Raw genomic sequence first — 15,183 nt, forward strand, 5'->3', positions numbered from 1 at the left:
TGTGTGTGTGTGTGTGTGTGTGTGCATCTCTGTGTGGGTGCCGGTGCCCACACATGCATAGACCCCGGAGGGGGATACTGGGATACTGAGCATCTAGCTTCATCAACACTCCTCTTTTATTCCTTTGAGACAGGGTCTCTCACTGAACGCGGAGTTAGCTTGGCAGCCAGCAAACCAAAAACCCTCTTGTTTCCCCGTTGCCCCACAGCGCTGGGGCTGCAGGTACAGGCGACCACGTTTGGGCTTTTGTGTGGATTCTAGGGATTTGGACTTGGTCTTCCTGCTTGAGCAGCAGGGCTCCTTCGCACTCAGCCATTTCCCTAGTCCAAGCCCTGGTCTCCTTCATAGAGGAAAATATGTGGCTATATTCAGGCCACACCCAGACGATCCAGGATAAACTCCTTTTCTTTGTAGGATCCGTAAGTTAAACACATTCACAGATTCCAGAGGGTTGACAGGGATGTATTTCTGAGGGCTGGGTTTTTGTTTTTTGGGTTTTTGTTTTGTTTTGGAGGGGGAAGGGTTTGTTTAAGCCTACCACTGGGCCTATTTTTGAGCTGTCAAACGCAGCCTTAGAGGCAGTCAGAGGCCCAGACAGTGTAATCAGCCCCTCCTCCCTTCCCATCACATCTGCTCAGTCTGCAGCGACAGCAAGCCAGATGCACTTGAAACAGAGACACCTTGGCACGGAGGCCTGGCTCTGAGAAAATCCAGCTAATCAGCAAACTTGGCCAGGCTGAGGCCACCCTAGGCTGTTTGTTGCTCCCCAACGGCAGGCTGGGCAAGGCTTCTGTCTGAAACATATCCTAGGACTCAGGCGGACTGAGATGCTAAAAGAGACAGACACAGGAAGGAGCCTATTGGAATTCCATCCCCCCACCCACCCACCCACCTCCCCAAGAGAATGCAGACCTTCAGCTTCTCTCTTCTGCGGCTCCTGCCTAAACACCTCCATTCAGAGTTTAGCTCCAGAGGGCCTGGCTGCAGCAGAGGCAACTGGGAAAACAGGGATTCCACAGCCTGAGCCATAGGACCCTGAGGGCCAGCACGGGGCTTGGCAGGGGGCCAGGAGGACAGCACACCTCAGTGGAGCAGCAGCAGCACACACATGTGTCCCTTGGGCTTGTGGGGGAGGCTGTCTTCCAGAGACAGCCCTGGGGAAGGCCAGAGCTGAGTGGAGAGGCAGCAGCTGTGACTGCTGCCTGTGTCCCCTGAGGCTGAGCATCAAGGCTTCTCTCCCTGCGCTGGCCACTCCCTGAGAGAAGCGGGCATGGCTTGGGAGTGGAGAGGGGCAGCTGGGGTGCACACACAAGCGGGGTATGACTGGAGGTCATGGTCAAGCTGTGATGCTCTTTCCTCAGACTGCCAGCCTCTGCTGGGCCTGCCTCAGATGGGATGTGTCAGTGGGAAAGGGGTCTCCCCAGCTTTGCAAGTGAGGGAAGCTTCCTGGAGCCCCAAGCCTCTTCTCTGTGTGAGGGTGGTGGTCTCCAGACCAGCTGTGGTATGTTTCCAGGTTCAAGGCTCAGTCTGATACCCAACACCACACTGCAGAAATTTAGCCCAAGACCTTTGAGTTTTGTCTTGCTTTTAGACTTATTAATGTATGTAGGCATGTGTCATCATGTGTGTATAGTAGGTATGTGCATAGGAATATCTGAGGAGACCAGAAGAGGACATCACGGTCCCTTGAAGTTGCAGTTACAGGTGGCTGTGAACCAACTGATGTGCCTGCTGGGACCTGAACTCCAGTCAGTGAGCCCTCTTTTGTTTGTTTCACCCCCCCCCCTTTTCTCTGTGTAGCCCTGGCTGTCCTGGACTAATTTTGTAGATCAAACCAGCCTCGAACTCACAGCAATCCACCTGCCTCTGCCTCCTAAGTGCTGCAATTAAAGGTGTGTGTCACCACCACCCAGCTTCAACACTATTTTTATTGTATATGCATATATATATATATATATATATAGAGAGAGAGAGAGAGAGAGAGAGACAGAGAGAGAGAGAGAGAGAGAGAGACAGAGAGAGACAGAGAGACAGAGAGACAGAGAGACAGAGACAGAGGCAGAGAGACAGAGAGAGAGAGAGAGAGAGAGAAAGTAGCATCTCCCAAACGTGGAGACCCAGGCAGTATATCCTGATGTGGATGCTGCGAACTGAACTTGGGTCTTCTACAAGAGCAGCACACACTCCACACACTCTTAAGCATTCAGCCATCTCTCTAGACCCTGGGATTTTATTTTCTGGTTTTTAAAAAAGATTTATTTACTTATTTTATGTATACAGTGCTCTTGCCTGCACATACATCTGCATGCCAGAAGAGGGCATCAGATCACATTATAGATGGTTATGAGCCACCATGTGGTTGCTGGAAATTGAACTCAGGACCTCTGGAAGAGCAGCCAGCGCTCTTAACCTCTGAGCCATCTCTCCAGGTCCCTGGCTCTGACTGTGCATCCAAGCTGGCCTCAAATTCATGCCTCCCTGACTCTGCCTCGAGAGTGCTGTGATGGCAGGCATATTTCATCACACCCAGCTTAGGCTCACAGCTTTGCCTGGGTTCTTTGTCAGAGGGTCTCTCTTCTTTGGGCATTTTAGAACAGCTTCCACCTCTTTTACTCAAAGCAGCAAAACCCTGTGCCATTGTCATGAGAGCTGTGCCTGCTCTCACTGGATAGTTACGGTCACTGTGCCTGGAATTTCGCACGAAATTCGGAGCGGAACCCCGAAGGGCCAAGCCAAGCCAAGTGCTCCATGAGCTCCAGTGACTCATTCTTTCTGCTCTACAAATGATCCAAACACAAATTGGAAATGAAATGAGAGCCTTAAGTTGGGGGAGCGCATATAACCTTTACAAACATCTGCTACCTGGGGTTTGGAGCCTGAAGGGGGCAGGGCCGAGGAGAAGGCTCCACCTGGTGAAACTATCTCCCAGGTAGGTGGCACCTGCTGCTGGAGTCACACAGCATGTGTCAGGAAGCAAGGCGGAAAGTTTCCAATGCCTTAGCATTTCCTGGCATATGCATTTAAAGAAATCCCCAGGCCAGTGCCAGAGGGTAGATGAGTGTGTCTCTAGTCCTGAGACTGGACCTGAGCTGAGGCGGAAAGACAAACCTCGGAAGAGAGGTTCTGTTTTCACACTGGGGCTAGCTGACTCTTCTCCGTTCCCATGAGCTCTGAAGAGCTCTCTTTGCCTTCGGTTTAGTGTTTCACCACCTCTGTAGCCCTTTAGATGTTACTAGACCATTAACTGGGGCTTATTCCCTAGAGAAGAGGTAAGTGAATATTAAAACCCTGGACATTATGTGTGCATGCATACATACACACACAAACACACACACACACACACACACACTGAAAGGTTGAGAGAATAAATTAAAATGGCTAGGGGCCTCAGAATCTGCCCCTCCCCCCAAAATCCCAGTACCCAAGGTAAATTCCCCGGCATTTCTTTGGTACCCTTTATTTATTTTTCTTGCCTTATTCCAGTGGCTGTCACTTGTAGCAACCTGTTGAGTAAACACTGAAGAGGGTCAGCTTCCTTGCCTTGATTTCAACTTAGACTTGGCGCTGAAGAAGCCAGAAACACACATGGTTAAGAAGCCACCTCCTCCCCAAAGCCTTCATTAGCCAGAAAAACCAGAAAAATGCAGACCAAGATAAAAACCATTAGTTCCTAATGGCTCTACTCCAATCAAATGCCCTACAGCCCACTGTGATCCATGCCATCCAAGGCAGAGTGGGCAGCATAGACTCCTACCCGCCTTAGGCTGCAATAAAATCCACCAGCCCTCCTGCCGGGACAGTGGCGAATAAGAGTCAGTAGGCACCTGTGGATGCAAGGAAATTAACATATTTATTCTGTCAAGTCTTCCAACTGGCATGCCTTGTCTCTCCTTATTTAGATCTTCACCAAACTTCTTACCATCTGTGTTTTGTAGTGTTCACCATACAAGTTCTGTATGTATTTTTCACTGTACTAAAGATATAGATGGCATTAAAATTTGGTGGAACCATTTGCTCATTCAAGGTAAAAATAAAATTGACTTTTTGTTTGTCTTGCCTCCTTGACTTCGGTGAATTCACTCACTAGTTCTAGAAGTTTTTGTTTTATTTCTGTACATCACATGGGGTTTTCTGCATATGCAATTATGTCATATGAAAAGATGATTTTCTTTCTTACGTTATGGTAAGCATGCTCTTTACTTTTCTTGACCTATTACACTGGCTATAACCTGTAGCCCTCTGTTGAATAAGATTGAGAACAGGGGGCTGGAGAGATGGCTCAGCGGTTAAGAGCACTCACTGCTCTTTCAGAGGACCCGGGTTCAACTCCAAGATACGACACCCTTACACAGACATACACGCAGGCAAAACACCAATGCACTAAAAATAAATTATTTTTAAAAAAACAATTGAGAACTGTTGATGTGTGAAAGGCTATTGTTTTTTGTCAAATGCTGTTGTTTGTGGTGTGTGTGTGTGTGTGTGTGTGTGTGTGTGTGTGTGTGTGTGTGTGGTGTTTCCATGTGCAGATGCCTGTGTGGGCATATGAAAGCCAGACATCCAGGTTAGGTGTCTTCTTAGTTGCTGCCCACCTTTTTTTTTTTTTTTTTTTTTTTTTTTTTTGCCAAAGGATCTTGCACTGTCTCCCATCTTAACTCTCAGCTCTCTCGCTTGCTCAGTGACTCAGCATGGCTGACAGGGTAGTGGGTTCCAGGGATCTGCCTGCATCTCTCTCTTCAGTGCTGCGATCGAATACGTGTCATTGTCATTGCTGGGGATCCAAAGGCAGGTCCTCCTGTTTGCACAGCAAGGGCTTTACCAACTGTGCCCCCTCCCCAGAACTCAATATCCCACCAATCCCCACACTGGAAAGCTCTGTCCCCAGGTTTCTCTGTGTAGCCTTGGCTGTCCTGAACTCACTTTGTAGACCAGGCTGGCTTCGAACTCACAGTGATCTGCCCACCTTTGCCTCCTGGGTGCTGGGATTACAGGTGTGCACCACCCGCCCGGCCTCCCAATAAATCTTTGTGTGATGTTTATAGTGTGGTGTGACTTTGTGGGTATTCTTTGGCTCCCATTCCCTTCAGAGCTGCAATGCTACATCTTCCACTGAGCCTCTCTGCATTTCTCCACACCTGACAGACTCACTAGGCATCATTTAATCTGCTCAGACTTTTCACCCAGGACCAAAGGGGAACATGGTCTTTCTCTCCTCTGCACCTGCTAGCTCCCTGGGTCAGAGTGGCCCGGGTTGGTGCTGTAGCTGTAGCTGTAGCTGTGGCTGTGGCTGTGGCTGTGGCTGTGGCTGTGGCTGTGGCTGTGGCTGTAGTAGCCACTGCCTCTCATTCACCATACCTGGTTGTTGGAGGAGTTCCCAACTGGGCAAACCAGCTCCATCTCTAGCATCCCTTCTGCTGGAGGGAAATGTACTCTCCTTAGTCTAGGAGTGTAATTGCCAACCCCCGGGGCAGGCTTGGTCATCTTCACCTGTGTTGTTCTATCATAGGTGTCTTCCACGAATGGCTCCTCGGGCTTGAAAGCCCTTCAGAAACTCCTTAGCACACAATTTGGCTTCCTATCAGTTTTCCCTTAGGAGCTCTAGCTTGACATAAATCCTGCCATATTTTTCTTCTGTAGAAGAAGATTCTCAGTCCTGAGTAAAATCTGCCTCATTATTTTTTACCACACACCAAAAAAAAAAAAAAAATTTTTTTTAAAGTGCTGTTGATGTGATATTGGGCCTTGCCAACTTGACACAATCTCAGACGTATCTGGGAAGAGGGAATCTTAACTGAATTGGTACTTTCCTAGATTGGCCTGTGAGTAGGTCTGTGGGGTATTGTTTTTCTTAATGATTGATGTGGGAGGGTCCAGTCCACCCTGTACAGGTGGCCCTAGGTTGTATAAGAAAGCAGGATGAGAAAATCACAGATGAGAAGCAATCAAGCAGTGATCTGCCACAGCTTTGGGCTTCAGTTTCCCCCTCCAGCTCCCTGTCCTGACTTTCCTCAGTGACACACGTGATTTGAGAGACAGGAAGAGGACATTAACCCTTTCCTCTCCAAGTTGCTTTTGGTCAAGGTGTTTTGTCATGGCAATAGAAGCCCAAGCGCAGACAGAAATTGGTACCACGAGTGGCATGTTTCTGTGAGAGAGCTGACCGTGCTGTCTCTTGAGGAAAGTGGAAGACTTTGAAACTCTGGAGTAGAAAAGCGGTTGAACTGCCCTAAGCAGAGCTTCATGGGACATGCTAGCAGACGCTTAGAAAACAGTGAAGAGAACAATGTGGACTGTGGAGGCCCAGCTCAAGAGGCTTCGGGAGGGACAACAGGCTGGAGTCTGCTCCTGTGATATTTTGACAATAAATAAATAAAAGTGGCTGATTTCTTTTCCAGTCCTGAGAACTTGCCTGAGGCTAAGTTTAAAAGAAATGGACTGATTTCTTTGGTGAAGATTTCAACCGCCTAATATTGACTCTGTCAGGTAGCTATTGGTATTCTTGCTTAGACAGGTCTACAGTGAAAAAGAGCAAGTGGAGAAAAAAATGTAAGATGTACCTTTTGAAGAAGTTAAAAAAAAAAAAAAAAGCACCAGGGAAACTAGATGTTGCAGCCAAGATCTGTGCTAAAAGAGATGAGATTTTAAGCACCTGATCTGTATTACAATAAACGGTGCTCTCAGAGAAAGACCCCTCCTAGCTAACCTACCAACTCCTGAAAGGGAAAGGCATAAAGAAGTTTCTGCTCCTAAAAACAGCAAACGAAAGCTGCTGCAAATGTGACCCAAGGGCCCAGCCTCCGTTCCAAGCTGGTTGCCAAAATCAGCAATGCTGCCCATGTGGCAAGGAGTCAAGAAGAAAGGGGTCATAGGATCTAATGCAGTTTGAGAAAACCCAATACCGTGCGACATGTGGCAGGGCAGTCCTTCATGAGGGCCCTGAGAGGGCAAGCGGCCTGGGAGGCCACTATATGAGGCTATGGAGCTGAGGCCTGAGTTGCATTGGAGACCTAAAGACATTGGGCGTGCCGTGGGTGTGGGCATAGCTGCCAAAGAGAGAGAGATGGGCACATAGTAGAAGCAGGCCAAGAGCACAGAAATATATGTCGCGGGCAGCAAAGTTGGAAATGTGAGGCTATCTAAGCCCATTGATACCAGACATAGAGCTACAATTTGCCCTTTGCCCTGCTAAGGTTTGGTCTTGCTGTGTTTTAGGTCTCAAACCCAGGACAAATGGCTGAGGTGCCTGTTAACATATCAAAGTGGACTCTAGCCACTAGGGTTTCCCCTACCTGTTACAGGGTTCTCCTGTCTGGCATCCTCAACCCCTTACCCTGAACTCCCCAGCTCAGGAGCTGGGCTGCCCTTCCCACAGCTGCTCTTTTCTATATAACCCAGCCAATTTGGCTACACCTGCCCTTTTTACCTCTTGGGTCTTGGCTATCACTCTTGGTCTTCAGGTCCTCCTCTCTCACATCCCCTGTTACCTCACATGGCCTGGCTCAGGTTGCTGGCCATGTCCACTCCGGACTCTTCCAAATGTCTCTGGCCCTGCCTCTAGCTGTATTCTTCTTTATATCTATAATAAAAACCTCAAACCCTTAGGAGCAGTTGGGTCTTTCTTTCCTTTCTGTTTTTTTTGTTTTTGTTTTTTCATTCATTGTGGCCTAGTATTTTCTCACTATGCTTTTGGAATAGTAGTGTGTATTGTGTGCCATTATATGTTGGAAGTATGTAATTTGCTTTTTTAAATTTTTTTTTTATTTCATTGGAGCTTGCAATTAAGAGACTGCCTTGACTCTCCAGACTTCTAAACTGAATTGAGACTGGGAAGGCTTATGGAGACGTTGGCAGCTGGACTAAATGAATTTGGCACTATGATATGATTGTGAGTTTCTGGGAGCCAGAAAGGAATGGAATGTAGTGGTTTGAATGAAAATGCCCTCCACCCCCTCATAGGCTCAGATCTATGATTGCTTGGTCCCTAGTTGGTGGCACTGTGTGTGGGAGATTTAGGAAGAGTGGCTTGCCCGTATCACTGAGGGTAAGCTTTGAATCCTCAAAGCCCTGTGCCAGTCCCAATGTGCCTGCTCTGCTTCCTCCTTGAGGTTGGAGGTGTGAATTCTCAGCTGTTCCCGAAGCCGGCCGTGTCTCTCATGTCACACGATGGCGACAGATCCTGTCCCTCTGGAACCATACACCTAAATAACCATTTCATCCTATAAATGTCCTTGGTCATGGGGCTTCGTCACAGCACAGTCACTCTAAGGAGTTGTGTTCGGCTTGGGGAAACACAGAAGAGCCTGGTGCAGAGTGACAAATTGGCCCCTGCCCTAGAGACCATATATTCCTGACAGCTCACTCCACAAAAATGGAAGGACCTGGCCTTCCAGTGTTGGTCACATGTGTGCTCCTCAGAGAGGAAGTTATTGCAGAGAGAATTTCCTGCTATTGATCAGGAGGTCTGAAAGAGATTCTTTAGGGAAACCAGCATAAGCCAGCAGCCAGCCAGCCAGCTGAACCACACTGACTGAAAACAGATGGAACCTAACACATTATGAGATGCTGGAATGTGTGAAGAAAAAATATAGCCAGTAGTTCCCTCCTGGGGAGTTAGTCAGACTCTCAGCAGCCACAGCAGAGATGGAGAACCAGCACCCCAACTTCCTGGAGAAATCTCTTTTAAGCATAGAATTATAAATGCACCCCAAATGTTATCCATTGTAAGGGGAAAATGTTTTATGTGCAAAGACCCAGCAAATATCCAGTACTGCCTCCAAACAGTCACTGGGCAATGAGCCCCCAAACCGTGAAAGCCTCAGGGAAAAAGGACACCAGCAGCAGCAGTGTGTTTGCCCATTTGTGTTGCTACAGAAAAATCGTACAAAGGAACTTTTATAAAGACTATCTGCTTAGGAGATAGCTCTGTAGGTACAGTGCTTGCCTTATGTGAATAAGGACATGAGTTCACGTCTTCTTACTCATGTTAAAAGGCTGGGCACACACACACACACACACACACACACACACACACACACACACACACACACACACACACGAGAACACCAAGCTAAAGTTGACACACAAAATCAACCAGTACAACTGACCCCTTGTCAACTTGGCACACAAACGCATCACTACTAAGCCACAACCCTTCCTTTCTGATTCATCCCCAAGATCTCACATTAGAAACAGAAATAGCTCTAAAAGTCCCACCGTCCTTACAAATTCAAACACATTAAATTTTCAACCCCTTTAAAATATGCAAAGTCTTTTAAAATTCAAAGTCTCTCAACCGTGGGTCCCAGTAAAATGCTCTCTTCAAGACGGAAAAACAGGACACAGTCACGATCAAAGCAAAGCAAAACCCAACTCTAACCGTCCAATGTCTGGGATCCACTCACAATCTTTTGGACTCCTGCAAAGGGCTTGGGGGGGTCACTTCTGCAGCTCGGCCCTCTGCAGCACACACAGCGGGTCTTCTAGGCTCCAGCTGGTTCCACACCACTGTTGCTGCAGTTCTTAGTGGTCATCCTGTGGTCCTGGCATCTCCAAAAAGCTGGGGTCCCTTGCTGCCACTGGGCCGCACATTCACCGTCTTACGATCTCTTTTCATGGTGCCGAGCCTCAACTTCTCTTTAAGACCCCTATAACTCTGGGCCTTCAACTGCCACTGAGGCTGCACCTTCACCAATGGCTTCTCCTGGCCTCTCACAATTCCAAGCCTCTGGGGCTCTCCACGACCCCTTCATGCTTTAAAAACCAGTGTTGGTCTGCGACGTCGGCCGGCCCGAATGAGGGGACGCAAAGGAGGCAGGTCGGAGCCACTGCGGTCTCCATGACCCGCGGTAACCAGCAAGAGCTCGCCCACCAGCAGAGCGACTCGGTTAAGGATAAGGGAAAGCGCCCATCATCTCTACCCCCCAGGGACTCGGAGATCATGCAGCAGAAGCAGAAAAAGGCAAACGAGAAGGGGGAGGAACCCAAGTCACTTTGGGGCTTCGTGCCCAACCCTCTTGCCCTCCGCCTGTGTGCCTGGAGCAGTCCCACCATGCTCGAGTTTCTTCCTGTAGTGCTCACAGGTCCCAGCGCCGATGGCATCCCCTTTGCCCTGAGTCTGCAGCGGGTTCCTTTTGTCCTTCCTTCCCCTCAGGCAGCCTCTCTCCCCAAGGGCCACTCCTGGGGGTGAGGGGGGTCACCCCTTCCCAGTGTTTTTTATTCCTGTGGGGCACACCCCAAAGTATTAAAAGTAGCTTTGTAATTTAAAAAAACAAAACCCAAAAACAGCCAGTGCCACCTGGGTGACGGGTGACTCTTACACATTACCAAGTCGGCCTGCCACAACGTAAGGTATAACCAACCGACTCTGGAACAGCTTCCCTGTGCTCTGAGAAAACACTTCCCAGAAGATTTCACCTCAGGGATGCTGGTCTCTTCTTAATCAGTGGTGATTTTTTAGCTCCAGCTGACCAGTAGTACCAATTGTCCCAGTAACAAAACAAAACAAAACAAAAAAATCACTTTAGTAGTTCTGATATCTTGTTAATTACAGCTGATTTGATAAAAATAAAACTGCCAAGGACATCTGTGAAGACATTTCCCCACATGTGCCTGTTATGGTGCACATGTGGATGTCATGGGACAACTTTTTGGAGTCAGTTTTCTCCTTCCACCTTGTCATGGGATCTGGGTCTTGAACTCAGATCCTTAGACTTGTATGACAGGCATATGACTGAGACATCTTGCCAGCCGTGTATGTGCGTGCGTGTGTGTGTGTGTGTGTGTGTGTGTGTGTGTGTGTGTGTGTGTAGCTTTAGGATAGTGTTTAGTATGGCTGATATAGGCTCACACTTGGCATATGTTGCTGAGAATGGAGGGGCCTACATTGTCTCTGCCTCCGAGGTAGTGAGGTGACAGGCATGTGCACCCACATCCAGTTTATACAACGCTGGGCATTGGGTCCAGGGCTTCCTGCCTGCTAGGCAAGCACTGTCCCGTCTGCACTACAAACTTCAGCTTGTGCACACACATTGTGAGTCATCTGTGCCCAGGAGTGGGACCTTGAGTTCTAGGGTGAAAATGGAAACTGCCAAACCATCTTCCTCGGTAGTCTGGGTCACACTTCTACGAACAGGAGGGAAGGGCTGTTATTGCTTTCTGTCTCTGCCCCCATTTAAGGACACCTGTGCATCTTACATTTCCCTAGGACAGATATATTTTCAAGAGCTGTTCAGGAATCTCCTTCTGCAAAGCACCTGTTATGCGTTTTGTCACAGGCTCATTGCTTAGATCCACTGTGGAAACCCATGTATTGAAACCCTGTTGATATGTCAGACTGCTAATTTTGATCATTTCAATAAAGTCAAAATAACTAACATTTTCCAGCCTTATTCAAATGAACCAGTGTTGCTTGCGCCTTATCTTTTGCACGACGCTTGGAATTTCTGAAGGATTGAAGGGGACCCCACCCAGCTCTCCGAAACCATTCTGATTCCTGCATCACAGGCGCCCTTATGACGTCACCACTGGCTTCCTTCGCTCACTCTTCTTGCCAGTCCTCGTGGCTGGAGGAGTGTAGACCTGAAATGACGGCTCCATCGTAACCCCAGCCATGGGGGGAATGTAAGGTATTGCAGATCTCGGAGACTTGAACCACCTGTCTCCAAACATGGGCTCTCTCTGCGGGGTAAGTTGTAGGCTACAGAAGGCTGATTTCAATTTCATCAGGAAATAAGTTCTGTGCCTAGAGCACGCTGGGCAACTGAGGAAACTGGGCATGTGTTAAAATGGCTATATAATTGTTCGAATAACCCACTCACGAATTTCTCCTTTCACTCTGGTTATAGAAAGGGGAACGCTGTGAAATCGCAGTCAAAACAGTCTATGTAATCCAAGAGCAAACAGAACCAGTAACAGAAAAGCAACCGAAAAAAAAAAAGAAGGTCAAACATCCGCCCTCCCCAAAGGTAGGTTGTGTAAGGCCCTCGAGGTTAGAGGTAACGCCTGATCCGCCCCATCTCTGACCTATGTCACCCAGATTTATGCTGGTCTTTGCCATGTCCCACAACCTAGGACGGTCATGAGGTTCCTGTTGTGTGAACATTTAAACCTGTGTGAGCAAGGGGTCAGGATGCTAACCATCACCCAGAGATGGTCGCCGTCAGAAGCCGAGAACACAGTTTTGCCTATCCAAAGCTGGGTCGAATGGGGCTTACTTTTCTTTGACCATCTTCTTACAGTTTCCTTCTCAGCCTGAGACATGCTGACTGACATGGGGGGAGGCCAAGAGGGTGAGAGTGGAGCCAGATGACGCTGGGGAGCTGGGGGGGTGGGGGTGGTGAGATCTGTGTTTGGGGAACATAGCTCAACAGAAGCACTCTTACACCCAGGGTTGTGTAAGAGTGGGTATTTGTACTCACATGTGTGTGCATGTACGTGAATGTATAATTGTGCTAACTTGAGTGAGGTTTAAAGTTTGGGAAGTGGAAATGAGAAAAGGATGAGGTCAGGACCCCAAGTTGCCTGAGGAGAGAATTTAATATTAGGAAGTGACGGGGGTGCGGGGGTGGGGGAGGGGGAGGGGAGGGGAGGAGGGGGCAGGCTGTGGGCTGGGGTAGAGAAGAAGGAGAACGCCAGTTTCCTGGGACTTCCTGCTAGGCCACCCCAGCTTCGGTATGTGGTCCTTCCCAGAAAGAGCCAATAAACTGCAAGGTTCTTGCTCTAAACTAGCCAATCAGATTCAAAACCAGGTGCAAGCGGCTGCGAGGGGCTGGAGAGATGGCTCAGCGGTTAAGAGAACTGGCTGCTCTTGCAGGGGAATTGGGTTCAGTTTACAGCACCCGCCTGGCAGCTCATAACTATCTGTAGCTCCGTCTCCAGGGGACTTGATGGCCTTTTTCTGACCTCTGAGGACACTAGGCACACATGGTGCAAACATACATTCAGGCACAACACACATGCATGCATATATATATATATATATATATATATATATATATATATATATATATATATATATATAAACTTAGCAAGAGTAAATGTACTGCATTCTATAAATGGGGACATAAGGGACCCAGAGGTTAAGGTGATGTTTCCTCATTAGCTGATAGGACAGAGGAGACCAGAGGTTGATACCTTCCTGCTTTCAAGGCTCATTTTGCTGCCCTGCTCAGTGCTCATGAGCTTGAGAGGATGCCATGGTTAGTGACAAAGGAAGGATCAGGGCATCTTCTGAGAATATATCTTTATTTTGTTTATTTATTTTTGTTTGTTTGTTTGTTTTTGAGATAGAATTTCTCCGTTACACAGAGCCCTCGCTATCCTGGACCCTCTTTGTAGACCAGGCTAGCCTCAAACTCACAGAAATCCACATGCTTCTGCCTACCATGTGCTGGGATTACCACACCTAGGACACACACACACACACACACACACACACACAATGTACTCTGATCACCTTCTCCCTCTTAATCCCTATCTCTTACCCTCTCCTAAGTCCCTTACTTTCATATCTGTGTGTGTGTGTGTGTGTGTGTGTGTGTGTGTGTGTGTCTGCATGAGGAAAAGTTTGTTCACATACCATAATTAAAGGTAACTTACCAGTGGCTCCACCCCTGGAAAACTGAAACCATTCTTCACCTTACACCCCACAACAGCCATCTCCACAAAAAGCACTAAAGGCCAGAAAGATCCAGGCCTGGTGGCGAGGCACACTGGTGCGACGCACACTGCTCAAGGCCGCTCTCAGTGCGTGGGTCATTCAGTGCTGGTGGAGAAAGATACTGGCCCAAAAGCTGGAGGAGAGACGGCTGAAGGCTCTTCACTGGATGGCGCTGGAAACAAGGGCCTGTGTCACCATTCAGTCGTGGGTCCGAATGCTGCAAGCCCGCCAGAATTACTGCCGTCTGTGCTATGCCACACGCATCATCCAGATGTCATGGCGCTGGCATAAGTGCCACACCCGTGGCTTCTTCCAGGGCAGCTATGAGATTATAGGGGACCAGCTACGTCTTCAGCTTGACATCTTTCTGGGGTCTCAGGTGTGTCGTATATCAGACTGCATATCCTTGCCAATAAAGAACTGATCAGGTCCTTCTAACACATACACGTCTCTGGGTCTTTGTCTGTCCAGCAGCCAGTCCACACAATGACCGCACACACAAGCACCACAGCAGCTTGCTCTGTGACCACCAGCAGCAGCAGCAGTATGCGTCTGAACTCCCAGGGGCAAAGGATGCGAGAGCCCTGGACCACAACAGTGCTGTGTGTGATTCAGCAGCACCTACGCAGCTGGAGAGCTGGGGCTAAGAGTCACCAGGGACACCGCAGGATGCCTGCTCCCTTTAGCTGTTTGGATATGCCATTGTCTCCTCTTCGATCCTCTCAAGCCGCCCCCCCCCCACCCCACTCACCTACTTAGAACATATTTGACAGCCCTTCCTCACCATGGTCCTTCAGACTCTCCCAGTGTCCTCTTGGGCACTGGGCCAGTCACTAAGCGGCTCAGGCAGAGCATGTCAACCTTGTTCCCATTCAGAATCCACAGCTTGTCTCGTGATCCCCCAGGGCAACGGCTCTCACCCTGTGGGTCATAGCCCTTTGGGGAGTCTCATATTATTATGCTTACGACTTATAACTGTAGCAAAAGGGCTGAGAGATGGCTCAGGGGCCAAGAGCACTGGTGGTTCTTCCAGAGGACCCGGGTTCAATTCCCAGCACCCACGTGGCAGCTCACAGCTGTTTGTAACTTCAGGATCTAACACTGACCGTACAAGCAGGCAAAACACCGATGCACATAAAGTTAAAACAAACAAAGTTAGCAAAAAATGCAGTTATGAAATCACGACACAGCTGGGTGTGGAAGCGCCCACTCAGGAGGCAAGGGCGGGCAGATCTCTATGAATTCAAGGCCTGTCTCGTCCACAGAGCTAGTTCCAGGACAGCCAAGGCTACACAGAGAAGCCTCATCTTGAAAAAACAAACAAACAAACAAAAACAAGTGAACAACAACAAAAACAAAAGTATCAACAAAACAATTTTATGGTTGCGGTCACCACAACATGGGGAACTGTGTTAAAGGGCCCTAGAGTTAAGAAGATTGAAAATCGGTGCCGTAGGGCGTTCTCTCCTGCGTGCTGCCTTTATTCAGCTTTGTCTCTGCACAAAAGCCCCTTGGAGGGGCCTCCT

The 15,183-nt window shown here is 48.6% G+C and overlaps 1 protein-coding gene across 1 annotated transcript; it reads left to right on the top strand.

Moving 5' to 3' along the window:
• The first annotated feature begins 11,506 nt into the window (after positions 1–11,506).
• LOC311580552 (IQ domain-containing protein F5-like) lies at positions 11,507–14,090 on the top strand. Its single transcript, XM_084752200.1, has 3 exons — positions 11,507–11,683; positions 11,844–11,963; positions 13,653–14,090. The coding sequence occupies exons 1-3, from the start codon at positions 11,666–11,668 to the stop codon at positions 14,079–14,081; spliced, it is 567 nt and encodes a 188-aa protein (XP_084608326.1). The 5' UTR covers positions 11,507–11,665; the 3' UTR covers positions 14,082–14,090.
• The last annotated feature ends 1,093 nt before the right edge of the window (positions 14,091–15,183 follow it).

This window comes from Acomys minous (assembly GCF_964271855.1).
Source record: "Acomys minous genome assembly, chromosome: 13".
In the NCBI taxonomy this organism is placed as follows: Eukaryota; Metazoa; Chordata; class Mammalia; order Rodentia; family Muridae; genus Acomys; species Acomys minous.

Excerpts from the sequence above, each read along its gene's own strand:
- LOC311580552 (XM_084752200.1), top strand. Across the intron at positions 11,964-13,652 it reads AACATCCGCCCTCCCCAAAG|CCATCTCCACAAAAAGCACT; the intron begins GTAGGTTGTGTA and ends ACCCCACAACAG.